Source organism: Molossus molossus, unplaced genomic scaffold (genome assembly GCF_014108415.1).
Source record: "Molossus molossus isolate mMolMol1 unplaced genomic scaffold, mMolMol1.p scaffold_m16_p_13, whole genome shotgun sequence".
Taxonomy (NCBI): Eukaryota; Metazoa; Chordata; class Mammalia; order Chiroptera; family Molossidae; genus Molossus; species Molossus molossus.
In genome coordinates this window covers 62,364,401-62,392,016 of record NW_023425348.1, presented here as the reverse complement: position 1 = coordinate 62,392,016, position 27,616 = coordinate 62,364,401, and the positions used below count along the sequence as shown (strand labels likewise).

General features: G+C 48.7%; 1 protein-coding gene across 3 annotated transcripts in view; it reads right to left on the bottom strand.

Moving 5' to 3' along the window:
* NAV2 (neuron navigator 2) overlaps positions 1-27,616 on the bottom strand; it is a 375,174-nt gene that overhangs the window by 190,741 nt on the left and 156,817 nt on the right. For 2 of the 3 annotated variants that reach the window (XM_036258164.1, XM_036258163.1), the window contains exons 5-6: positions 21,880-22,138; positions 8,185-8,351 (exon numbers count right to left, since the gene is read on the bottom strand). In XM_036258164.1, the coding sequence (XP_036114057.1) occupies positions 8,185-8,351; positions 21,880-22,138 (426 nt within the window). Of the gene's footprint in view, positions 1-8,184; positions 8,352-17,542; positions 17,612-21,879; positions 22,139-27,616 lie in introns of all 3 variants that reach the window. The other variant, XM_036258161.1, reaches the window with a different exon arrangement.

Below are 27,616 nucleotides of genomic sequence, written 5' to 3'. Positions count from 1 at the left end.
ATTTCCAGCCTAAGCAAGGAATCGAACCCCTTTTCCTGACTTCCTACTAGTTCAACAGAAACAAGTTAGCATTGACATTTTTAAAAATTAAAATAAGAACTTCACCAAAGATGAGGCAACAGAATGAAACCAAAAGATATGAAGACCTTGTAAGTTGCATTCAGCCTACCCAGTGCAAGCTGCTAGTTCTGAAGATGAATTCAAATATATGTACAACAAAAGGTATATGCAAATGTAAATGGTTTCCTGTTTATTGAGCTCCTGCTATATGCCAGGCGTTAGTCTGGGTGTCTTATGACATTACCTCCGATCCTCAACACAACACACTACCAAGCAGTGCTGAGAATCGAAGGGCAGTTAGAAGGCAGCGTGTCCTTTCAAAGGTGGCCAAGGAGCCCTCCTGGGAGAGGAGTTCTCAACCTCCAAGTGCTCTGAGAAGGGCGGGTGTGAAGGCAGACTTCCGGGCTCTCGCTCAGAAATCTGAATTAGAAGGCCAAGGCTTGCAAAGCCTCAGCATTTGTTTTAAGCAATTACCTCAAGAGATGCTCCTGTTGATGGTCCATTAATTACACTTTGAGAAACAACAGGCTCGAGTCTTGAATTTACTGTCTCAGCCAATAAAGGGGCTGGAGCATGTGCTGCAGACTTAACAGAGACCTACCAGGTGGGACCCGGTCCCTCTGAGCCCACCCGTGGGCAAGGTGACCGCTGAGGCATTATTGTGGAGAGGGGCCATGAGTCTTGGGTCTTTTCACCTATTGCATGAGACAGTGTCAATAATTTGTAACACAAGGAAACTGGTATGAAATGCAAACTAGAAAAATGAAACCTGCCTTTACTGCGGGAGGCATTCACCTCCACCCACCTGCTTGCCAAAGGGCTCCATTCCCAGACAGCAAACCAAGTGACGAAACAACATTCCAAAGGATCAGAACTTGACAATTTGTCCATGCCACGCAAATGAAACCCACCAGGTCAATAAACTCCAGCTATCAGGACACGAGTCATATCCTTCACAGAAATGTCTACAAGCAATGGAGGCCGCAAGTACAGAAAACCCGAATTGGTCTACATAAAGAATTAGAAAGAGAGCTTCACTTCTAACTCTCTCCCATCACTTGGGCTAGAGCAGCCTTCACAGGTAGATGGACTGAATCTCTGAGAGGTGAGCTGACTTGCTGTTGGAAACGGATTAACAACAAAATCTTTCCCCCTCTGCATGAGAATCTGACCTTGGGTTAACCTTGTAACATCGTTCCCCTGGAAACTTGATAAAGATGGAATGTCAGTTGTTACTAAGCAACACTGCTCATGTTAAAAGTGACCCTGGATAGTTAAATCCATCTGGACTGGGAAGAACTATAACTGAAGTCTAAATCCCTCTTGGGGGACACAGCATCATTTGGGGTGTCTAGGAGTTCTGGGACTACCAATCGGGCCTAATCCTTTGGGGAACCCTGCAAGTTATGCACATGGAGCTATTGCAAGAGATCCTGGCTGCCCGAGGGCAGGTGGTTTTTAAGCCGAAGTGACTCCTGCACCTGCCCTATGAGAGTCCTGTCCCTTCACACACGAGCTGTCACCTGAGGTGGGAGGGCGCAGCAGTAACGCCTGGTGTCGACCGCTGTACACACTGCGGCAAGGACCACTCCGCTGGGGAGGAAATAGCTGCATGGCCCTGCCAGCAATCTGGGATGGCCTTCCGAGGGGGGTCCTGAGCAGATGCCCTCTGCACAGTGCACCTGCCGCAGCCGCACTCCTGGGGGTGGCAAGGCCGGGACTCACACTCTGTTGTCTGCCTTCAAGGTAAATGCTTTCCTTTCATTGCAGGACCCTTGTCTCCTGAGATAACTCTCCTGGCTCCAGGGACTGGTGCCACTTCTCAAACACATGCTAGGCTTTCCCTCCAGTGCCATGTGAGGTCCCTAAGTGTGGCAGCTTCTAATTCATCCGCCCGCCTGGTCTCCACCGCTGGTCTGATGGGTCACTGAGTTCCAGGTCCAGGCAACCCCCCAGAGACTTCTTTAATCAGTTTTTTTTTTTTTTTTTTGGTATGTGCCCCTAGCGGGAACCGAATCATGGCTTCTGATCGGAGGGTCTGCGGTGACTTCACAGCTGATTCCCACTCAGAGATGATCACCCGTGGAGCGCCCACGCTCTCTGTGGCCCAGGTGAACGGCTCTGGAAGGGCAGAGGCCTCCCAGTGACCAAGGGAGGCCCTACCCCACCGCTGAAATGACCTTGCAGAACTTTCCCCTCCACAGGGCAAGAGTTTATTAATACAGTGACCCCAACAGATGTCCTGTTGGATTAGCAGCTGGACCAGAGCAGCAAGACGAGCCATCCCTCGGCCTTCCCTTCCTTTCTCATCAGCAACAATCTGGAGAGACTGTCGCACATGATGTCCCTTCTCTGAAGGCCTCCCCAGGCTTCCTGGCAAGGCCGTCTCTTCCTCGCTGCTCTGGGAATACCCCCAGTGCAGGACCGTGAGCAGCAGCCCTCCCCGAGGCTGTGAGCCCTGGAACGCAGTCTGTGTCTTGGTTCCCTCTGTCACTACAAGAAGCCCGACGCTGGCCCTAAAGAGTGACAACATGAACAGATGAAAGAAACAACGAGAACAGAGGCACCCCCACTGTATTCTTTTCTGCGTGCTTGGACCGCTGGCCTCCTTCCATCTAGTCTAGCCTGTAAATTTATGTCAGCACCCTGGTTAATGGCAGGAATGGCAACTTCTTCACGGTTACATCTCCCAGTCACTAACTCAGATAAATTACTGGGTTTGCCAACCACAGAGTGACAAGTTTATAGAGACTCTAAATTGACAGCCCCCGTGTGACTCAGACATGACGCGGTGCCGAAGTCTGCAAACCGGTCTGCAGCCATGCCTGGCTCCTCTTCTGCCCAGGACAGGCAGGCGTGAACGCAGGAAGGAAGTGACCCAGAATGAAGACGAGGAGACCTCCCAGAAAGCGCTAACGGGCTCACATTAGGCAAGGCCATGAGGTCAGGGAAAACCGAAGAACTGACTCGCACTTGACAGGAACACAGTGGCGGATAAGCCAGACTCACCTGACAGAAGGAGAAACTGAGGCCTGGAGAAGGTGAGTGTCTTGCGCCAAGGTCATTGGTTGTAACTCACAGCAAAGGTCAGTAAAACTGGCTAATGATCTCGTCTTATTTCAAATAACTTCTTAAAATAATCTGCTGCATTTCAAAGAGTATTTTCTGCCCAAGGGAAGGAGAGTAAAAGTGGGGTCAAGTGTGAGGAGAGGCTCGCTCTCTCACACACTGTTGATGGGGACCGCAAACATGTATAACCTTTGGGAGCAAAATCTGGCAATACTAAAACAACTGTAGCCCAGCGGTGTGGCTCAGTGGACTGAGCATCGTCCCATGGACTGAGAGGTCCTGGTTCAATTTCTGTTCAGGGCACATGCCCAGTTTTGGACTTGATCCCGGGTAGGGGGCATGCAGGAGGCAGCTGATTGACGTTTCTCACATCAATGTTTCTATCTCTCTCTCCCTTCCTCCCTCTAAATAATCAATAAAAATATATTTAAAAAAAAACTATAAAATGTGCATACCCTTTAATGTAGCAATTCCACTGAAATAGTTGCATATGTGCAAAAGAGATCTATAAGGATGCTAATCTTGGTACTATTTACAATATCAAAAACTTAGAAGCAACCTATATCGGTGTGGTTAAAAATATTAGGGTAAGTTCATATGGTGGAGTGCCATGCAGCTATGACTTATTGAAAGGCTCTCCTTGAGTAGTTGATTTTATTTATAAGATTTTAAAAGTCACATACATATGTGTGTGAGAGATTATGTGTGTGTATATTGCTCCTGTAAGAATTAAACAAATTATTACTTATAAAGCACTTAGAATAGTTCCTGGCAAATAGTAAACATTAGAAAAATTTATCGAAATGTGATAGTATATACATGAAGAAAAACAGGCTATAAACTAAGTGGTAAACAATGCTATTTCTGGGAGCTGGGATTATGTTAGGTTCTTTTAATAAATTTGTGTTGTTTGAATATTTTAAAAATAATTTTCATAGTAAAAATGTAATAAAGATATGCTTTCAATAAAATGAAGAGAACCCTATTATCCAGAAAAGAACATCTCTAGAATGCAGAGTAGGAATACTAAACATTTCAGATCCACATGACCGACCAAACAGTTCAACAATGTGTCAGATTTCATGTGAGGAGATGGAAGGAAGAGAAAACAGATACCGTCACAAATGCTGAAAAAGCAGGTGATTTCTCTGCCCTGAAAATCTGTGATGCTGGTCTGAAGCCCAGAGCCACTCGGAGCCAAGACAGGAAGGGCCCAGCCACCGGGCATCCGGCATTCCTGGGCAGGTGCTTCACGGCGGAACCCGCTGACACGTCCCACGAGCCAGGCAAGGCTGAGCCTGCCTGCTGCCTGCAGGCGTGCGGGGATGAAACCACGGGCCAACCTATCCGCGAGACCAGTAAGGACAACTCGCGGTCTCCTAAAAGCTAAGGATCACAGACTCCCCCGACTGCAGAATCTGAGGTCGGAGACTGTAGGAAAATGACCAGGTTGTGGCGCTGTTCGGGAAGGAGCATTTCTGGTTTTTACATGTCAACTGTGTGCTTGGTCACCTATGGATTGAGCTGATGAATTCTGGGTGAGCCCCAGGTTTTTCCTAGCTATGAAGTATGACTTTTCTTCTGTTTCCCGTCTCAGGTGATTGTTCACCATAATCAGAACTAAATGCAGAGATGGTGGCAAAGAGGGGACTTGCATCTTTGGACACGATTTCAAGCAGAATCCTTTAGCATTTCCCCACAGAGTATAAAGTGCTCTGGGTTTGTTTTTTAATTGCCTGTCACAATTTTCTCTTATTCCTCTTAGTTTCTTTGAAAAATTGGGACTGAGTGTTGAAATATGTTTTTCATTTATTAACGGAATAGTGAATTTCTCACTTAACTCACTGATGCGACCAGACCAATTGGTAGGCATGGCATTTCTGGGTCAACGGGTTACATATAAAAATCTATGAACTGTGCTCCGGCTGGTTTGGCTCAGCAGTAGAGCATCGGCCCATGGACCAATGAGTCGCAGGTTCAATTCCAGCCAACGGCATGTACCTCAGTTGCGGTTCATCCGCGGCCCTGGTCAGGGTCATGTGGGAGGCAACCAGTCGATGTGTCCCTCTCACATCAATGTTTCTCTCTACTTCTCCTTCCCACTCTATCTGAAGATAAATAGAAAAATATCCTTGGGCGAGGATTAAAAAAGAAAAACCTATGACCTGCTTCACCTGACAGTGGAATGCCAGAACACAAGGCAACCAGGGCCTGTCTGACGCACAAGAAAGCCGTGAGGATGGACAGGTGATGAGATTTTACCACGAACATAACCTCATCTGAAAGTGGTCCGTACCCCAGTGCCAGCCACACTGAACTGCAATTTATCTGCTCACAAGTGCGTCTCTCCGAGACTTCTCAAGGCGCAGGACGCTCTCACGCACCCGAGCGCCGGCTGTGTCTTCTGCGAGGCCAGGCGGTCCAGTTGTTCCGGTTCCCTCCACACTACTGCAAGCTGCCTGTCATCCGGCCGCCTCGTACGCTGCCTCAGGATTGGTTCAAGGAGAACATGGGACCGCGAACACGGGAGGAAGCACAGCAGTCGCACTGCCTGTACCCAGGATGCTGGACAAGTATTCGGATGAAATACCCAGACCCTCCCCAAGCCTGCTTGCTCCCAGCTCCCTCGCACCGGGAACCTCCGGCAATTCTTTTCATCATTCAGAATCCTCACCAGGACTTTGTGAGCGCCGTAGCTCACCAAACAGTCCCACATGTGCTGCCCACTTGCTCCTCATGACAGACATCCGTGGGCAGGGGCCAGAGCTGAGTTCACAGCGGGAGCTGAACCTGGATACCAATTCTAGGCTCCATGACCAGGGAGGACAAGTTATGAAATCGCAATTAGCCTCACTGCCTTTACCTGTAAAACTGGGTTAGTGATATTTACCTCACAGCAAGTTTGTGACGATCAAGTCAGAAAGTGAACATCAAAGTCCCCAGGAAATAGTACGTGCTCATTAAATAAGCACGACTTCCCTTTCTGCTGACGCCACAGTCTTTCCCTCAGGCAATGCCTCGGTCACAGCCACAGTCCTTTAAGAGGCCCGCTGCTCTCTGGCCGCTCAGTGCACCCGTGGTAACCCCTGCCCAGGACCGAGGTAGGCTGGTGGCTGTCCCAGCACTGACGGACCGCAGCTGGTTGGGCTGCCTGAGTGGCCCTGCGTCAGTGGTAGGCCCTGGGACCTGGTTCCAGCCACCAGCACTGCTGCATCCACAGGCACTTCCTCTTTATTTCTCAGCATTTTGTACTATGGTCTCACATCCTTCAGACTTTTACATGACGCTTTCTCCTGAAATGATCATGGGCGAAGGTGGGTTGGCCCAACAGAGCACACAGGTTCCTCCAAACATCTTCCCAACTCTCCCTGCAGCTCTGCCTGCTCATCTCTAACTAGCCCTCGATGGATAAGGCCTCTGGTATTTCCTTCCCACTTCCAGGAAAAGCACGCTATTAACCATGGTTCTGGAACCTAAGTACCTGGGTTCACTTCCAGCCACACCTCTTACTACCTCTGGGGTGACCTCGCAAGTACCCGACCTCCCTGTGCCTTAGTTTCATCCTTTGTAAAACGGGGATCAACATAGCTTGTTTGGGGAATTCAATGAGACACATAGTAGGTGCTCAATAAAGCGTAGCCATGTATTTATATAAAAAAGAAAACAACCTTTCTATATATTTTACGTGTGTGTATACGCACATAGACACACAGATGTATGGTGAGATTCTGACGGCTACACATAGGACGGTCTATATTGGAATCTTTCAGGGAGCATATATATAAAGGGGAATTTTAGTTGGTAGATACTTGTACCATTTTAAGAGCATATATTATTTCCATAATTTAAACACATTTTTAAAAAGAACACACTTGGGCATGGTGATGATAAGGAATGGGGGGGGGGGGGAGGAGGGGAGTAGAAAGAAGCAAAATAGTTTGCTTGAGGTGAAGCCAAGGGCTGGGTCAGAGTCCTAATGGTTGAGATGTCCCGGTTATAGCTTTACTGCTAGTTGAAGAGTCCCCAGTACCTTGTCTGTGGAACAGTCTGCCATGGGTATCTGTCAGCCTTACAGAAATGTCCTGCATCTTCTCTGGTGTTCTGGGAGGGGGGATCCCCAGCTCCACTAACCCAAGTCATCCTGAGCTGGCCTGGGGGAGGCTCTGATTTCGTTCACAGTGGGAGGGCTGTCCAGGCTCCTGGAGCACCCAGGGCGTGGGAGGCAGCTCTCCTGGGTGTCGTGAGAAGAGGGGCACATCCAGGACCAGCCCTAGGAAGCATCCACACCACCAGGTAGGAAATGCTTGCAAGAGACCTGAGCAAGTCCCCCCAGCAAGGCCAGACCACTGTGCCCAGGAGAAATGAGGGACAGCTCTGCCTCGGACTTAAGAATCTTCTAGGCTGCCTCAGTTTCTCCAATGTCTAATGAGACACACGGAAGCAAGCAAAGGTTTGTTTCACTCCTTCTGTGCAGGAGCCCCCACAGGGCTACTCACTCTTTATCTCCATCCTCAAAGCTCAGGGCTATGTATAGTAAAAATCGCATCCTTTTTTGGTAAAGATTCCAGCATCAGGACGCGAAGAGCAATGTTGCCTGCTCCTTATATGTAGTCAAGACCTTCAATTAGCCAACCCACATTTCTGACGTTTTTCAGAGGGTGAAAACTCCCTTGTAACGTCCCTCACATCACTTCTGATGGGTGAAACGTTTATTAGCTTATAAAACGCACACCCCAAGAAGTGTGCCTTTCTGGAAAACCACCTACGTTCTATGGAAATGTATTTTTAAGTTGCAAATCTACATTGCTTCTATCTGTAGCCAGGTTTCTTATGGGCCCCGCCCAAATACAGCTCTTCTTGTGGGCAATGATGGATACAACAATATTTCCCCACTTTATTGATGCCTCTGCTAACAGAGTTCCTGCCAGTCAAGCATGTCCTTGCGACCCATTCCCACCACCCTATTAGCAACCCCGCCCCCAACTAAACTCACCCAAAGGAACTGGACCTTTTATAGGAAAGATGGCAAAAAGGACCCTGAAGAGGGTGACTCACCTCTCTCGTGGCTGCTTGGTGGTGGCGGTGGGGGTGGGGCGGTGACTGGTTTGGACTTGTCATAGTTGTTAAAGCTCTGGCTGCGCCGGTTGTTAGCAGCGGCGGGCCCTCCGCGTGTTTTGGTGTCGCTGCCTGCAGCTGATACCCTTGCAGTAGGACCTGGGAGTCTACAATGCAAAGGAACAGAGGAAAAGAGTCAGTCTCAGGGGTACAGAAGTGTCCCAGGAGGAGGAACTGCAACCATGCGGGAGGTAAAAGAAACCATTCGAGACACTGGGTCTGTGGAAGTTTGCTGGTCAAAGGATTTAGTGGAACCACTACAAACCACTAGGCGAGTAAGGACCCCAGGAAAGTGCAACAGCAAGACGTGAGCAGTTTTCCCTTGAGAAATGAGGTTCAGTTTGAAGGAGAAATATATAAATATGTTTTCTGATTCAAAAGCTCACATTTTCACTTTACAATAGGGCTCATCTTTCTTTCTCTGGGATGGCATTTTCACTTTACAATAGGGCCAAACCATGTCCCCTCTGATTCTATCAAGCATGGAACATAAGGGCCCATTAAGACTCCAAACTGTTTGTCTTGCATGGGCAGCTCTTCCGGTAGGTGATGAAAACGGTGTTTGTCACACTCTGGACATATAAGGATCGAGAAAAAGACAATTTGTGATAATAAGAAAGGAAACCGCTACCACTCAGAACCCAACAGATTGGCAGTGAAAACGTACAGCCCGGAAGGACACACTGCTCAGACATGCATTTCCCTTCAAAACCTGACAATCTCTCTCCACAGGCAGGACCCCAGGGCTGACGCCCAGCTTCTCTGCACAGTAGATGGATGAAATCATATGTCCTTTCTGCAAAACCAGGACAGATCTGTCAGCCTAAAGACACACACACTTTCCCTTTACATAAAACACCTCATTTAGGGTGGTTTGGGAAATCAAGTCAGTAGATTTCTCTGTAACATGTCTAAAGATATTATGGCCCATCCCCCAAAGAGTTAAGGGTGAGACCCCCGAGTAGGAATTTTGGTTCAGGGACTACAAAGCAGGCTGTTTCCAATCATCAAAGCCGAGGGATGAATAAATGGTGAAATATTTAGTTATATCTTTCTGCTAAAACCCACTTAGCTGTTTTTAAAAGCCACTGGAACCTCAGTCGACTAGCATCAGATCTAGTGATAAGTCTGAATTTTCAACTCATAAAGCTTTCAGCCTTCTCTTTCCATGCAAATCTGTAAGCACCAAAGAAGTCTGCAGTCTGGAAGTATTTTAGATCTATGCAGGCAATCACTTTAAACTTTTCCTTGTTGGCCAGGCAAGAAAGATGGTTGCAGAGTAAACAGAGAACATGAGCTGGTGTGAGAAGACTGTAAATGTGTACAGTTAAGAAGCGGCTGGCCTTGTTCCCTGACTGGGAGCTAGGGGAGAAGGGGGTGAGCTCGTCCCCCAAAGAGGCATCACTTCCCACTACGCTAGGAGGATGCGCCCCTCTGTTAATCTCCCCTATCATGTTTGGAGAAGGTATTCACCCACAAAGACAGGCACAGAGTGTGGAGCAAGACCAGCAGAGCCAGTGCCCGTGTTTGGGAACCAGATATGGCCAGCACAACCGATCGAGGAGGTCCAGCGATGAGACCTTGGTACCACTGATTCTGCTTCCAATGCAAACAGCATCCTGCAAGTCCTCCATGTCAGTGCTGAGTACCCACAGACGATGCTAGAGCTTCCGTAGGCACAGACGTGGGCTCCTTTGGACTGCACTCTGCAGGAGTCTTTATGCCCAGGTAGGCCTGGAAAAGGATTACGGACTTGTTCCAGATGACGTCACAGCAACGGTATTAAGCGGTGCTGGGTGACCCAGGTCACAGCATTCGATTCCAGTGGGGAATTTGCAAAGAGCAGGGAAGCAAAAGCCACGCAGAAGGAAAAGGTGCTTTCCTTCCTGAATTGCTAGGGAGCCCCCACCGCCCTGACCTGGGGCTGAACCAGAGTTTTCATGGCGGCACAGGGCCTCTGTAGAGGCAGGAAGTCAAAGTATTGGACACGATGGGCACAACCTTGAATTAGGTAGGCAGTCTGGTCCTCTGGGAGGCAGTATGGTAGAACAGATAGAACGTGGGCTTTTTCCATCCATAAGACATTGGACCAGTCTTGTAATCTTTCTGAGATTCGTGTTTCATATCTGTAACTTCAGAATAATAATAAATTACCCAATGGAAATAGTTGTAAACTTGAAATGGGACTTAATGTCTGGCTGTTGTTAGTACTCAAAGCACGTTGGTTCCCTGCCCACCCTCTCAGCTGAGCGTCCAGACTCATGAAGGAACTGGGCATTGCCAGGAAGGAATGCTTTGGTACAAACAAGAATCAGACAAGGAAATGGAAGAATCTGGGTTAACGTATCCGAAGAGAGCTATCGTTGTAAAGAGTCTGAGAATCAACATTTTCAAAGAGGCAAGATAGGCTCTGACAGACAGGACTCGCCATCTCCCTACGGGACATTCCACAGGAGAAACTGCTTCATCAAGTGTCTGTGACTGCCTGAGACCTTATACTTGGGGTACCTCTGAGCTGTCTGCAGGCCCCACTCCCCAGTAAAACATTCCTGGTTTGGATAACTAAGACAGCTCTGGGTCTCCCATAGGCGGTCATCATCAGGTCCTCTTCACTGGGTCAGGACCCAGAGGTGCCCCTTTGTGGGAGTGGCATATCTTTCAGATTGCTGCAGAGCTGTGCCGAGTCTCCTGAGACGTGGAGAAGGAGTTCCTGAAGGCCTTGAGGGCAGTTGACATGGCAGAGAAAGGATGGCTGACATATACTTAGCTGTCAAAAGCCACCAAAGCTCAGGCCAACGTGCCACTCTCAACCCCCATCACCATTACACCCTAGTCCGGACAGCTCCCTGAGCTGGACCAAATGGAAAAACTGAATGAAGACCTAGTAATTCCTTCCAAGTTTCCGAAGAAATCTATGTCAACAATGAGCTTTAAAACTTGGGTTCTGAAAGGAGGCAAGAGCGTATGATGGAGAAAAGACAGTCTCTTCAATAAATGGTGCTGGGATAATTGGGCAACTATATGCAAAAAATTGAAACTAGACTACCATCTTACATCATACACAAGAATAAACCCAACATGGATAAAAGACTTAAATGTAAACCGTGAAACCATAAAAATCCTAAAAGAAAATGTAGGCAAAAATCTCAGCCATCATATGTAGTGAAATTTTCACTGATACATTACCTAGGGCAACAGAAACAAAGGAAAAACATAATAAATGGGACTAAGTAAACTTAAAAGCTTCTGCATGGCAAAAGAAACCAGCATCAAAATGAAAAGGGAATCCATTCTCTGAGGAAACATATTTGCCAACAATACGTAGGATAAGGGATTAATATCCAAAATATATAGAGTACTCATACAACGCAACAGAAAAAAGACAAACAATCCAATTAAAAAATAGGCAGAGGATCTGAATAGACACTTCTCCAAAAAGGACATACAAAAGGCCAGGAGACATATAAAAAAATGCTCAACATCTCTAATCATCAGAGAGATGCAAATTGAAATGACTATCAGGTATCACCTCACAGGTGCCAGAATGGCTGCCATCAACAAATCCTCAAACAACAAGGGCTGGAGAGGGTGGAGAAAAGGGGACTCTAGTACACTGCTGGTGGGAATGCAGACTGGTGCAGCCACTGTGGAAAACAGTATGGTGTTTCCTCAACAAAAATAAACAAATAAATAATGGAACTGCCATTTGACCCAGTGACCCCACTTCTTGGAATATACCCTAAGAAGCCTGAAACAACAATCAGAAAGAATATATGTACCCCTATGTTCATAGCAGCGCTATTTACAATAGCTAAGATCTGGAAACAGCCCAGGTGTCCATCAATAGATGAGTGGATACAAAAGCTGTGGTACATGTACACAATGGAGTACTATGCAGCTGTAAGAAAGAGAGATCTCTTATCCTTTGAGACGACATGGAGGGACCTGGAGAGTATTATGCTAAGTGAAACAAGCCAGTTAGAGAAAGACAAATGCCACATGATCTCACTTATTTGTGGACCATAATGAACAAAACAAGCTGTTGACATAAAAGAGATACAGAATCATGGAAGCAGGGAACAGACTGAAAAACCTCAGAGAAATGGGGAGGTGGAAGGGGTGGGAAGAGATAAACCAAAGAACTTATCTGCATATGGACCTTTGGCTGGGGAAGGCAGGAGGAGGGTGGGAGCGGGAAGGAGGGGTCAATGGGGAAAAAAGGTGAACATCTGTAATACTTTCCACAATTAAAAACCGAACAAAACTTGGGTTCTGCTGTGGACAGGTTTGGACAGATGCTGCTCCAAAATAAGCCTCTTTCATCTCTGAAACTTTTAGCAAAGTCTACCTCACACACAAAGTTGTGTGAATGAATGGAGGTGTGGTGGGTGGAAAGTAAAGAAAAAGGCTTAGTTGGATCCACCTACGAGGGGACCTAAAAACATTCTTTGGGATGGTGAGTCCATTTACCATCTGAATTAACTCAGACTGAATGATAAGTCCAGGACTTCAAATACAGGATTTCAAGGTCAAAGGTGACCATGAGAACCTAAAATACCTAAGCGATCATCAGAAAGGTACTGGACTTTCTACAAATTGAAGGGGTTTGCTATGGCCTGAATGTTTGTGTTTTCCAAAATTCATATGTTGAAATCTAATGACCAATGTGATGTTATTAGGAGATGGGGCCTTTGGAAGTTGATTAGGTTATTAGGTGGAGCCCTTATGAACGACATTAATGCCCTTATCAAAGAGGATCCAGAGAACTAGCTTGCCCCGTCCATCATGTGAGCATACAGCAAGGAGTCAGCAGTCTACAATCTGGGAGAGGGCTTTCCCCAGAACCCGCCATGCTGGGGTCCTGATCTTGGATTTGCAGCCTCCAATACTGTGAGCAATACACTTCTGTTGTTTATAAGCTACCCAGTCTGTAGTATTTTGTTATGGCAGCCCAACGGACTAAGACAGGGTTCTAGTTCAATCTTATCCAGATCTTAAGGAGCTGATTGGCCCCAGCCGACATCTAAATTACATGCATATTGATCAAAGAACATGCGAAGTTCAGAAGCAATTTTAAGAAGGAAAATTATAACCTTGGAGGTTGGTGGATGGTCAGGGAAGGTTCCAAATAAAAGCAACCCGAGAGATGTGGCATCTGGAATGGGAATGAGGACAGAGGGCAGGAAGGTGGGGTCATGGTGAGAGGCAGAGGGGTTATGCAGAAGGAAGCCTGTAGAAATGTAGCAGAAAGAAGGGGCAGCTGTGTGCTGGGGCTGGAAGAACAGAGCGGGAGGAAGTGAGGCTGGAGAAGCAGGTAGGGCCAGAGCATGTCAGTATGCATCTCGGACTTTGGCCTGCCCTCCAGCAACGAGGCAGTGATTAGGGAGGCTGAGAGCCAAGCTAGAGTGGAATCGCGGACTGTCTTCTAGTTCACCACCACACAGACCCGAGGCCTCTGGCTGACATGTTGAAGTGCGTTACTAGTAACATCCCTGTGCATCAGAACTTCTATCGAGCTCCAGCCTGGAAGCAGCTGCTGTCTGTACATGACCATCCCTCTTTGCTGCAGAGCCGGGTCTCGCTCGTGCGGGGCAGCTGCAGGTACCGCGGCAGGCGCTGCGCAGGGTGCCTGCCTCTCGGAGCACAGCCCAGAGGAGCAGGGCAGCCAGGCCTGCGTCGCTTGCACCTCACGCTGCTGACAGTGCCGCTGGCTCCTCGGGAGGAGCAACGCCCATTCCATGATCATTCCATGTCCGAGCACAGTTACACAGTGACAGAGGACACAGATGGGTTCTTTCAAACATACACATGTTTTGTTTTTTAAAAAAACGGAATATAAGGGATGTGGTGGAACAAAGGGGCGGAAGGAAAACCCCGCTGCGCTTGGAGCCGCGGTCAATTTCGGCAACATGTGCGGAGCCCAGCAGGCAGGGCGGTAAAGCCACGGTTCCCGGCACGTGACCTTCCAGTGCATCCTGGCTCCACGCGCTGTACGTGCTGATGGGGAGAAAGCTGTTCTTTCCCCCAAAACCACTTCAAAGGCCGGGAGCAGAGGATGGCCCTCCCAGGAAGGACGGCAGCTTGTGAGCACATGCTCAGGGCTGCAGGGGGCAGGGATCATAATCAGAGATGCTTTTCTGCTAGACAAGATGATTAAATGCTAAATCTCTCATCTCTGTGGCATCTGCTTTTCAGCAGAGGGGCGAAACTTCTAGACCCACAGATTCCCCTCCGTAAGATGGCTGTGTAGAGATCAACTCTGAGGGACTCGATGGCAGTGGCCTGGTTGCCTTGCCCACCCCAGGTCAACCCAAAACACCAGCCTCAACATATCTGCTAGTTGTGGGGCACTGATGACACCCACGTGTTAAAGGATTAGGGATGACTAGGTAAATCACATCGCACCGGGAGGCAGGACTAGCCCATTTCACCAATAAGGAAACAACAGGCTCATGGAGATTAAATAATTCACCCAGGTCAGCGGTGAAAATGAGCTTTGGCTGGGTTTGAGTGCAGAGATGCACTCTGGGCTGCTATGGTCTCTGCCTCCCACAGGTAGAATGAGCCAATACCAGGGGCTCACCAGGGCTGCCGAGACCGTACCAGTGGTCAGAGGCAGAACGACGCGGAAATCCTTCGTTCCTGTACCAATTCTCTCCATAAGCCCTTCCCCACATCCAGATCCAAGGGCCAGGCTTTCCAGCCTCTCAGTGCCCCTCGTGCCTTCTCCGGGCGCTGGCTCAGGGTGCTTGCCTGTGAACCGGGGATCTATTTCCAGAGCTCTGGGAGGGGACCTGTGCCGCCAGAAGGGGTAGGGCTGTCTCTTCCAGACAGACTTACTGCTACACTTATGTTGCCCAGTCAGCTCAAACGCTCATCAGGCTTGTGCTCCAGACTGCGGTGGGAAGTGGGGCAGGAAGAGTATGCAAAGAAGGGAAAAAGAGCACCCCTTTTTTGGCCTGTCAGTGACCCAGTGCATCCAAAAGAAACTCCAGGTGAGGGATATGACCCTGAAGGAAAGCCAGGGGGTCAACCTGGAAGCCCCATGCCCAGCAGACCCCTCAGGGCAGGGGCAGAACTGCCCTCATGTTTCGGTTCTTCCTCTCTTCCCACCGCCTCCTTCCATCATCTGGGACCCACAACAGAGCATGCGCAGGAGGGGCACGTGGTTCCCTTAGATCTTTTCCCAGCGAGCTCCGTTTCATCTCCCAGAACTAAACACACCATGTAAACAAACACGAGCACCCATGTTTCCTTTCAGCTCACCCTCTCCTTTCCTATGTATGAACATTTGCAGGAACCCCATTGGCCAGTGCGATGGGTGTCTGTTCTGACGCAGGCCTGTGTTCTGAGGGAACAGTCACAGCATGGGGCTACATGTTTGTGTGTCCCCCGACTCCACCAAATTCAGATGTGACCTTCATCCCCAGTGTGAGGATGTCTGGAGAAGGGGCTTTTAGGAGGTAATGAGGTCACGAAGGCAGAGCCCTCATGATGGCATCAGTGCCTTAGAGAAAAGATGGGAGAGACCTTGCTTATAAGAACACAGAAAAACACAGCCAGTCAGACACGTGGAAGAAGGTCCTCATCAGAGCCCAACCACGCCGGCACCCAGATCTTAGACGTCCCAGCCTCAGAACTGGAACAATACATTTCTGTCGTTTCCCTCACCCAGGCTATGGTTTGGTACAGCAGCCCAAACTGCCTAAGACACGTGGCTACAAGAAGCGGTGATGAACGCCGGTCCCAGATGTCCGCTAATCCCGGAACCAAGTCTGGGCAGCACGCTGACTTGTTCTACAGAGAGCTGCTCCTCCCACCTCCTGCCGGGCCGATCCCGGGGGGTGTCCCGGTGTGGACGCCTTCTAGGAAAGTACGTTCTGTTAGGGGAGGCACTGGGGGCAATACACAGACCCGCAGCACGTATTTGTTGCATGAATACAGATAGGAATGAAGTGTGGGTATCCCTGTAACTTTAAGGGAGAAATCGAGAAAAATCCGGCGCTAGTTATAATGAGCAGGAGATTTTCTCTGTTAAGATGCTACGAGACAATGTCAGGCCAAAGGCTGGGGTTCATGGTTGAAACATTAGGTTTTAAAAAGCAGCCTCAACAACCACATAAATCCCAGAATTCAACAAGAAGGAAGAGAAGGGAAGATGTGTACTCAGGGGTGAGTGAGGGTGCTGGGGTTTGAGCACATGGGCTCAAACCCGGGTTTTTCCATTTGCCATGTGGCCTTGCGTAACCTACCAAATTTCATGAATTTTAGTTTCCTCACCTGTAAAATGGGGATAACAAAATGACCTACTGCCAGAAGACTGATGTGGAATTCAGTAGGAGAATGCATTCAAATTGGTGTGTAACTAGCATTCCAGGAATGTTAGCTGTTGAAACCTTAAAAATAACAGTGGATGTAATGATGTAACTGGCATGTCCAATACCCTAGAATGGGTCCCCATAGGATGCAGTGATAGGACGCTAAGCTCGGAGTCAAGAGACTAACTAGTTAGTGAACAAACCCACATTTTATTTCAGGAACTGAGGTGATCTCTCCATGATATACAGGGAGTCCAGAAACCAAAATGAGATCTAGCTGCTTTATTGCTTTGTCTCCTCTGTCCAATCGGAGTCATGCTTCAGGTCTTTATAACTCAAAAGAAAACTCCAACATTAGTAATTTTAACAACAAAAATCACAGCACACATAAATGAGATGCAGGTGAGGTGGGATCAGGGACAGGACAGAGCAGGGAGCCAAACTCATCATAAAACCACTACAGAAACCGCCTCCAGCAGTTCTCAACCTAGGGGTCGAACGACCCTTTCACAGGGGTCGTCTAAGACATAACAGTAGCGAAATTACAGTTATGAAGTAGGAATAAAAATAATTTTATGGTTGGGGGTCACCACAACACGAGGAACTGTATTAAAGGGTCGTTGCATTAGGAAGGCTGAGAACCACTGACCTAGACACTCACCTCTCCCTAAAGCAGAATGGATTTTGATGACCAAGCAATCAAAGCCAAAATCAATGAAATGCAGAAACATAATGTACATCTAACCTCGCTTAGTTACACTCTGTCTGTGCCCAACCCCTCTCCCTCCCACACACACACACACACCCCCAACAACCCCACACCCACTCTCAAAACTCTCCAACATTAGCCAGAGCATGTTTGGTGTTCTCAAACTGCAAACATGAAACGGGGAGAGGGCCAGAGGGAAATGTAGCAGGCAGAAAGGGAACAGGGGGTTTGGTGGAAACCATGCTTGGCAGGGACACAGAGGAAGTCTAACCTAGAGATCTTTTTCTGACCCAGAGTGAAGCGGATGATTTTGCTTTGAGATGAGTCCTTGGACGATGCACTGCATGATGGGAAAAGAAAAAAGTGGACGAGCTGAGTGAGGGGAGAGAAGATATATTAGACACACAAATCAACCAGAGGAGTCTTATGATCACTGGAATGCTCCTGGATTTCCTGCTGCCCACCGTCCCCACCATACACAGCTTTCTTTCCAGGTCTAACTTTTCTGATGTGATGAATTTCCAATGTGAAGAAACTGTTATCAAAATGATCACAAAATGTTTGAGGTTTTCTTTCTTCTTTTTCTCTACGTTAAACACCAAATATCTTTTTTTTTTCCTCTACCAGTCACTATAAGGCATTTTCCCCAAAGAAGGCGCTGAGGCAAGGGGTCTCTGACAGTTAGGACAATCTCTGCACCTTTCTGAAGTCCTCAGAAGCATCTGCTGCACATGCTTACTCTTCCGGGGTGCTTTTCTGACGCACGTCCTCAACGTCCCATAAAGCTGACCCAAAAAATGTACGGACGTTTGCAAGTCTGCTGGTCTCTGAAACTTTTGCTCTCAGTGGTTATAATCATCTCAAGTACTCTGAATGTGCTAAGTTTTGGGCTTGGAACCATAAATGTGTACACCTGAAGAATCTTGGGCTTAATGAAAGAAAGAGTTAAAGTTATTTACTGCCTTGTGAAAGATGGAAGTACTTACCTTTTTTGAATCCATACATCCTATACCATGTTCATAAAAGGATCTGAGGTAAGGATACAAGGTTGGGGTCACTAGAAATACAACATTTTCTATAAATTAAGGAGAGTTCCGTGGCCACGTTTGAGGAATACTTTCTATACCCCCTTCTGAAGTAAAGGAAGAGACAGAAGAGAATAGACAATAAATAAAGAGAAAAGTAAAGCAATTTTCTGGATTTTCCCTGAACAGCTGAATATTGATCATCTGTAAGGCAGATACAGATAGAGAGGGAAGCAAGTCTCAGGCACTAGGCTCCTCTCCTGGACTCCAGACTGGCGGGAAGTTTCAAGAGGCAGAATGTGGACCAAGTTCATAGGCATCTGGTAGGTCAATGAGATGGGCTGCAGTAAACACGTAAAAGTGAGTCTCCATTTGGCCACCACTGGACACATGGCTCTCATTTCCTCTTGCTAATGTCTCAGACTTCCTTGGCCAATTTCAACAATGTTCACAAACATCACAGAGAAGTTGCCAAGTTTCCGTATGCATTATCCCAAGAGGCACAGTATGTAGGCATGTTCATATGTGGCGAAGTTCGAACCCGGGCATTTGGGGCTCGCATCAACATTTGACATTGGCAGTCAGGGATTCAAGCCGTTACCCTCGGGATTTTGGTTGTCAGAGAAAGAATTTGGGGAGAGTAAGACAATGGAACTGAGCCAGGGAGGCGATATGACCATATTTTAAATCTATAGCCAGAGTGCTGGCATAGGCTAGCATATCCCTAGACCTGTAAAATAAGACTAGCCTCTGGATGTGAAAAGAGAAAGTCCCAGTCTCGAATGGATGAACCCAGTCATCTGCAGAAGCAACCCAATCTGGACAAGATAAAGTGAGGATGGACAGCAACCCCAGAGACCAGTCCCTGTCACCACCCCGATGGTGGGAACCACTCTGGAATAAATTAATATAAAAACCTGCTCACGTGAGTCTGGCTCGTCTTCAGGTGAAGCCTTTCTTAACAGTAGGATGTTTTTTCTTACGGGAGGTGGCTGTCCTGACAGGAACATCTGGTTCTTTTAAGAAAACAAACGCCTACCACGGAAATGGCTGCCTCAGGCTGGCTGAGCTCCATGACACAAGCCAGTGTTTCCCACCTGGTCCTGGAACCCTGGCCAGGGAGATGCTCCATAAAATGAGAGTCTGTGGCCGAGTATGAGGAACCGTTTCTATGCCCCTTGTCTGAAGAGTCCTCGTACCCATGTGGTCCTCTCTCCGGCCTCCTCATCCCAATAAATCCCCCCGTTTATTGGCATAGGCTAGCATATCCCTAGAACTGTAAAATAAGACTAGCCTCTGGATGTAAAAAGAGAAAGTACCCCAAAATCTAGCCCAAAATCTAGGCTTTATTGGGAGATTTCTCTCCCTCACTCCAGAAGGTCAATCTATCCGTAGTCTCGTGGGCTCAGCCTCCAAAATATCCCAAGTTGGTCCATCTCTCTCTGTGCTCCTCCACATTGCCCCAGCCCGTCATCCAGAGCCCCAGAAACCGCTTCACAGGGTCCTTCTTCCGAGTCTTACTCTCCAGAGAAGCAAAGGTGACTTTTTAAGACACTGTCGATCAAATCAAGTCTCTTTGTTGTTTAAGACTCTCCAATAACTTCCTGCCACCTTCAGAATGAAATACAAACTTTTTACCCAGTTTAAACAGCACTCAGTGCCTGTCCTCAGGGCTGTAGCACAACCCAGCTCCAGAGGCCACCGGTCACACTGTCCTCCGCATAAATAGTGGCAGCCCTATTTGCTCAGCAGCCACCTTTAACTTCCCACCTCCTCTCACCCACTGAGCTCCAGCCACACTAGTCTCTGTTCTGCTCCTCCGACCTGCCAAGCTTCTCCGATCACAGGGCCTTTGCACCAGCTGCTCCCTCTCCTGAGCTACTCCACACCTGGGCTCTGCGTGGCTCACTCCTCATCATTCCTATTCTGACTTTGGTGCCATGTCCTCAGAGAGACCCTCCTTCTCAACCCAACCTAAATTATTGACCCAGCCCCTCTGAGCCCCATCATCTTATTGTAACACCACTATCTGATATTTCTCTTTCCTTCTTATATTGCCTGCTTCCTCCAGTAGAATATAGAGCACAGACACCTTGACTGTCTCATTCCCCCTTGACCTCCCAGGTGCCTAGAACAGTGGCTAGCACGTGGAAGTCATTCAAACACTAACGAAATAAATGCATGTTGGATTCAAGGATCCGAGAACTTCAGTAACAGTTCTAACAACTTAACCCAGATTATTTCCTAATTTCTTCTGCCATAGGACCGTTCCCCTGGCAAGTCATCATTCTAGGAACAAGCACTCTGCAGACTCAGTGTGGGGAATGATGACACTCCGTCATCCAGGTCGCTCAGGGAACCTCTGAGCAGACAACGGCTCTCCAGGGCAAGGGGGCAGAGGCCGGCCGCCTGGCTGTCCATTCCTCGCTGCTGGTCCAGGCACCTCTGCCAGCTCACGGGTTTCCTCATGTGAACTGGATACATTACATGACCCAAGGGGCGGGTCTGGTTTACATCATACCCATCACTGCTGCTTTAACAGCTTCAGAGTCAGGAAACAGCACTTCTCACGGGAAAATAAAACCATCAATGAGGTATCCGCTTTGTTTGAACCGCCTTTGCGTTTTGCCCAGCCACAGTGGGCTACTAAAGGCCCGGAGGTGTGGAGGTGTGAGAAAGCCTACGATTATTAATGCGGGTTCGGGGAACTGGAAGAAAAAGGCCATTCCTCTTCAGCACATATGACATGAAATCAAGTAATCAATGTGATTGGTAACATAGAGGATTGATAGCTAACGGTTTATAGCTTAAAAACAACAATTATCGGGGGACTTTTCTCAAACTCTACTATGAATCCAAAACTTTCCAATTCCTAATCTCCTCCAGTTTTTCCTGCCATTAACACAGATGTTTTTCCAGGTGATCTGCAGAGCCCGCCCACGTCACCCAGCAGATGTAGCTACCCTGGCCCTCTGCTTGTACATCATCCTGTGCCGAGTCCCACCGGCAGCCCTCGGGGACACCAACGAAAGCCAGGCCCTGGTCCCGCAGGGCAGAGGGCCACAGCTACCGCGCCTACCGATGCCCTAAGGTCAACGAAACCCAGCACCTGCAACAGAAACTGCTCCCCGTGGGGTTGCCGGCCCTGTCCGGGAAAGTGGCTGCCTGCTAAGGACCACTTGCCCTCTTTCTTCTTCATTCTTGACCTTTCTCACCTGGCAAAGCAGAGCTATCTGCTGGAGAACTCTGGCCTCACACCTATAAGTGAACACCCAGCACACACGCAGAAGCAGCCTGAAGTCTATTTTAGGGACAGCTCCCTGCACGTGAGTGTGTGTCATAGGCCAGCCTGAAGGCAGGAGCAGCTAATTAGCGCTGGCTGCGGGCCATTCTGACTTTGAAAGGGACACACCACCACCAGGCACAGGAGGCTGCTCCGCTTCAAGGTCCTGCTAACTCCCCACTAGCCATCAGTAGTTCTCGGCACAGAAGCAGCTCGAAGCACCGCCACGTTCAGTACGGCCTAGAATCCGGTCGGTGTGAAGGAAAAAAGCAGGATTATCAGTTGGCAAGGAGCCCCCACCTGGACTGCATTTCGGCTTGTGCTTTTGACTGCTGATGTGGCGCTGGCTGGTGAGGCTGGCACGGGGCTTGGGGAGTGGCTGGCACCTGCTGCTGGGGAGTGCCAGCCTGGCCCTGGAAGGGGGCCCCGGCCGCCTGGGACACAGCGGGCGGCCGCGGCGAGGAGAGGTGCTGCGTCGGGGGCTGCTGCTGCTGCTGCTTGTAGCGGGAGAGGCTGAAGAAGAGGCCTAGGATGGCCTTGAGGTTCCCATTCCTGATTTCTGCGGACAACAGAGAGAGAGTTAGAGAGGAGCCCCTCCTTGCTCCGGAGCAGGGGCTGCTTCAGCCCTCCCGCGACCCGCATTCCTCCAGCGCAGGACAGATTTCCCAAACACTTGGGTAACCGGTGCCTCAGTCCATTAAAACCAGGCCTAACCCACAGAGAAATTAGCTTATTCTTCCTTCTGGGATTAGAGTGGATACACGAGGCAAGTTGCAACTGGATGTCTGCTTGTGCCGGGAGGAAACTCGGTAAGGGCAGGACCGAAAAGGTGACAGCCCCGAGCAAGACCGCGCTTGTTCCAGGGCCAGAGCAGTGACTGGGGACAGAAGCTGCCCAGCTCCAGGGGAAACTCACTGTCTTCACGGGGCTCTGCCAAGTCTGTGTGCCATGCTTCGCGCCACCTGCAGCGTGCCAGGTGGCTGCTGTCCCATTCCCAAGTCCTTGCCCTGCGCTACCTGATCACCCTGCCCTCAAACACCTGGCTCTGTGTTTCTCATCTGCTAAATAAATAACTTCAATTTGGGATGGGTGGGGGGATAGATAGGCTATTGGGCTTGCTTATATAAAGAATTCATGCAAAAATTCTCCTATATTAAAAGAAACTAGAGCAGAGCGGAGGTAAGATCATTTTTATTCCAGATAGAGTTTTTCAGATGTTAAAATGCATTTGCTTCAAGACATGCATGAAGAGCTGGGACTGTGAAATATTTCTTCCCAGGCAGAGGCTAGGGATTCAAGGGTGTGTCCACCTGGGCAAACCCTTCCTGCGGGCAGGGCTTTTAACACCAGATGCACGGCCAGGGCCTGACCTGACCCCGAGGGTGAAGTAACAGCGCCAGCCAGCATGAGACAGGAGGAGAAACTCTGGGGGCTCCCTCTGCTTTGCTTAGACCCTAAGCCGAGGGAGTGAAGTTGGAAGAGGGGAAGCCTCACTTTTGCGGGTAACACCCCACCCCCACACCCCTGGGTTAGCCCCAGGCTGGGGAAGAGGCTGCTGATAGAGGAACAAGAGTTTCCCCCCAGGACCAGTGGAAGAGCAGAAGGTATGAATGAGGTCCTTTCAGACACAGGCCTGCCAGTGCTCTGGGAGAGAGCTGCTGCTTAGACCAGGCTGAGGTACTTCCTGTTGGGGCCCCCTCTCCAGGCTCTGGAGAAACTGACAAGACAAACTCCTAGAATCCAGCCTTCACTCTCTCCACTGGGAGCTGACAGGTTCTGACTGTGGGGCAAAACTAACAAGCACGGTTTTTGGAAAACCTAAGCCACGAATTCCAGTCTGTACTCTACCACTTACTAGCTGGGCAATGCTGGGCAAGTCACTTAATCTCTCTGGGCCCCAATGGCAACATTGACACAGCTTGCCCCATCACACGAGGTGGCTTTGCAGAGCAAATGAGCATATGTGGGAATTCATGCTGCAGACAGTGAAGCCCCTTACCGATCTTGGTTACGATGGGACGAGTGTAACCCCAGAATCCTGTATGAGAGTCCCATATAGCTCCAGTTTTACGCCTTAAACATGAGGATTTTTTTTTACTATGGTGACCTTGTAATTTATCAGGCAAACCATAATACATACCTTTGAGCGTGAAGGGGTGGCTCTTAGTTCCACCAGGATGACACGTGTAGCCAGACGGACCTGGACAAACCAGGGTGCTTATAACCCACTGTGTGCAATGAAGGGAGCAGAGCGCTCCAAGGAGGTGGCCAAGCCTTTCCCGCCCACAGCCCGTTTCTATGGAGAACTCCGCATTAACCCTTCAACTCTGCTTCCTGCTCCATCCTCGGGAAACCCAAGGGGAAGCGCACACCTGTGCTGGCTCTGGCTCTGCTTCTAAACGTCCTCACGAGTGCATCAGGGGCCCAGAATGTGAGGCAGGGACAGGATGATGCACTTGGCAGACACGTGGTCACCCAGCTGGACGGTGATGGGAATTCGGGACAGAGTCAAGCTGAGGCAGCCGAGCTGGCATGGAACTTGGGAAAGCAGACAGATCCTCCTCAAAGTCAAATTCACTGGAGGGACAAAGTAGAGCTACTCGTGTAATACAGATGAAATCTATGCAAGACTTTTAGTGCCTTTAATAACTGGCGTTAGGTTATATGTAACATTTATAATTACAAGAGCTACTACTAATCAGCATGCACCAGGTGAAGCTCTGTCTGTGAGCAATCTCATTCAATCCCTACCACCCGGGAAGCGAGTACTAGCATCCCTCTTACTGAAGGGGAGCAGAGCTCAGGGAGGTTTTGTGAGCTCCCAAGGAAGCCAGTGCTGGAGCTGGGATTTGAATCTACGTTTGTCTGGCTCGAAGCCTGGTCTCTGACACTATAACTTGGCTTGCTTGTATCCTCACCATGCGTGGTGAATTTAAAGGTACACCAGATAATGCTGTATTAAGCTAGCCGGTGGTCATATAAGTATTCTTTCATCTTATGTAACTATTCTTTCATTATGGAATGTGACAAACATTCCATAATACATTTTTTTAAAAACCATGCAAGCAAAACAAAGAACGGAGGAACTTGCAAATCAGCACATCCAGGGGCTCAGAGGTTGTGGGAACTAAAGGCTGGCATGTCCACGGCAGCATCCTCATAACCTGACCGCCCAGCCCAGGGTGGGCCGGGGTCAGCCACTCACATTCTCCACCTGCTGTGGTCGTGAAGTCATTTATTCTTCATAATGGTCTGTTGCATTATTCCATAAAGCATCTTTTTCGTTGCCAAAGAGCACAACGATCCCATAAACTCACTTTTTCTTAGGAGGCAACATTTTAACTATAGAGGTCACAGGGTTTTGGAGCCAGACAGGCCTGGGTTTAAATCCCCATAGTCCTTCATTTACAGACTCAGTATTCACAAGATTCAACTCGGAGCCTCAGTTCTCATCTTTAAAATGGGCAGATGCAGGCTGCGCTGCTCCCACTGGGGTGTTAGGAGAATTAGGTGAAGATTAAATGACAAAATGAAGGCAAAGCACCCAAGACACTACCTGGGTCAGTACTTCCCTCTGGTTCAGAAACTAGCACTCTCCCTGCGGCCTCCTCAGAACCCCCACAGGGCTCCTCAGGGCAGCCTGGGCCGCTGGCCCTCTCCCTGCACCTCCTCTGAGCCAGTCCCAGGGGTCAAGGAGGAGCTCAGTCACGAAAAGTCTCATTTTGGAGGAAGCTCAATGTGATCTTCTTTCTGTTTTTTTTTTCATCCTCACCCAAGGACATGTTTGCATGTATCCTCAGAGCAGGAGGGAGAGAGGGAGGAAGAGAGAGAGAAACATCGATGTGAGAGAGACACATCGACTGGTTGCCACCCACACGACCCCAACTGGGACCGGGGACAAACTGCAACTGAAGTATGTGCCCTTAGCAGGAACCGAACCTGGGACTCTCCGGTTCGTGGCTGACGCTCTAACCGCTGAGCCAAACCAGCCAGGGCTTTTTTTTTTTTTTTTAAAGAGCTATTTTATTGAGGTGTCATTCACACCCATAAAATTAAATGTACCATAGTTTTTAGTAAATGTAGTGAAATCCTGGTTTTAAAATATATCCATTACCTGAAAAGAGTCCTCATGCTCATATGCATTCAACTCCCACACGGTTCCCAGGCAACCTCCAATCTGTGTTCTGTTTGGACACATTTGCCTTTTCTGGACATTTCATGTAAAGGAATCCTGTGATATGGAGTCCTTTACAACTGGCATCTTTCCTTTAAAAAAATTTTTTTTTCTTATTGATTTTAGAGAGAAAGGAAATGAGAGGGAGAGAGAGGAAGGATAGAAACATGTTTCTATCCTTTCTAAGAAGGATAGAAACATCGATGAGAGAGAACATCGACTGGCCGCCTCCTGCATGCCCCACTGGGGAATGGGCCCACAACCTGGGCATGTGCCCTGACCAGGAATCGAACCGGCGACTTCTTGGTGCACGGGTCGACGCTCAACCACTGAGCCACACTGGCTGGGCAACTGGCATCTTTCACTTAGCACAATGTAGTTAAGGTTTATCCATGCTAGAGTGTTTATCATGCGTTTCTTCATATAGCTGAGTATTATCCCATTACATGGATATACCACATTTTATGTATCCATTCCCCAGTTGGTGGACGTTTGGACTATTTAATTTTCTTTTCAGAACACAAAACTCAAGAGTGGTGAAGGCTCTGTTTGGGGTAGAAACCCACGCAGTTTGTGCTATGGGTGGTCATTAAAGGGCAGTACCCAAAATAGCTCGAGCTGTGTTCTTTCCACATTTCTAAATGTCATTTGTCTGCATTTCACGAGGCCTGGCACACCGGCTCCGCGGGCAGTCAGAAACCAGATGTCATGTTGCCAGCCCACAGAAATGTTTCCCTCATGACATTTCCCAAGGCTTTGGAAAAAGTATTGTTTTGTATCAGATCGGCTATCCACACCCTCTTGCTGTCCAGCGAAGGAAAATAATGTAGACCTAGAGAGAGTGGGCTTGGTCAAGGAGACACTGGCTAGCTGGAGTCTAAACTGACACAGGAACCCTGCTCTCCTTCCCCTTCTTGCAGCCACCCCCAAGGGACCTGAAGAACAGAGGACACAGCCGTATCCCAGTTTCCATCAGAATTCAGTATAGCCCTGACTCGATTTCTGTGGGTGCTGACTGATCTCTTTGTTCCCATTAGCTGGTACTAATCTGCATAGATGCTATAGGGAATGTGGGCACAAAGGGTGGAATAAATAGGAGAGTTATTTCTTTCAACATTATTTGAGAGAAACCACAGGCCTGGTTTACAAAGGCAGAAGCACTGGAATAATCTAACACAAAGAAACCTGCTTTGTAGGGAAGACGGGATTTGGAGCCAAAGGGAGGGTTGCCTCCAACTGCAGAGTTGCAGGATCCCTATTCAACCGCCTTAAGCCAGGGTGGGTGGTGCAAGGCTCGCCCAACTGAATCGGGACCGTGTACTGCATGGCATTATTCCTCCAGCTGGGCCTTCTCCACGACCTGCATTCACCATGTAACTTCCCACCCGACTCTCGCAGCCCTTCTGTGTGCTGCTCACCAAGAGGTCGATGACTCTGTCCACAGGGGAAGTGGCTGGAGGGGGTGGGAGCAGAGCCTGCAGGGCCCCTCTGGTGAGGAGCAGAAATGGTCCCACATGCACTGCCAAACTCAGGGGATGTGGGTGGAGGAAACAGAAACAAACGATCCACCTGTTGCTTTTACACCAAAGGTCCAGGAGAACTTCCTGCTTTCTGGCTCAGGATGAAAGGAAAAGCAAGCTCAGCATCTAGGTCTCTGGACATCAGAGCAGAAATCCCAGGTCTGAGCTCATCACCTCAGCAACTGATTTCATTTCAAAAGCTCCTTCCTGGAGGCATCTATAAAGATCTTCCTTCTCCAATCTGCAAGACTGATAACGAGCGAGTCCTTTGTCCCCATTATATTAACTATGCACCATCTCCTGTTTAGATTTCTCTTTTCCTTCCTTTTGTCTGGTGAATGCC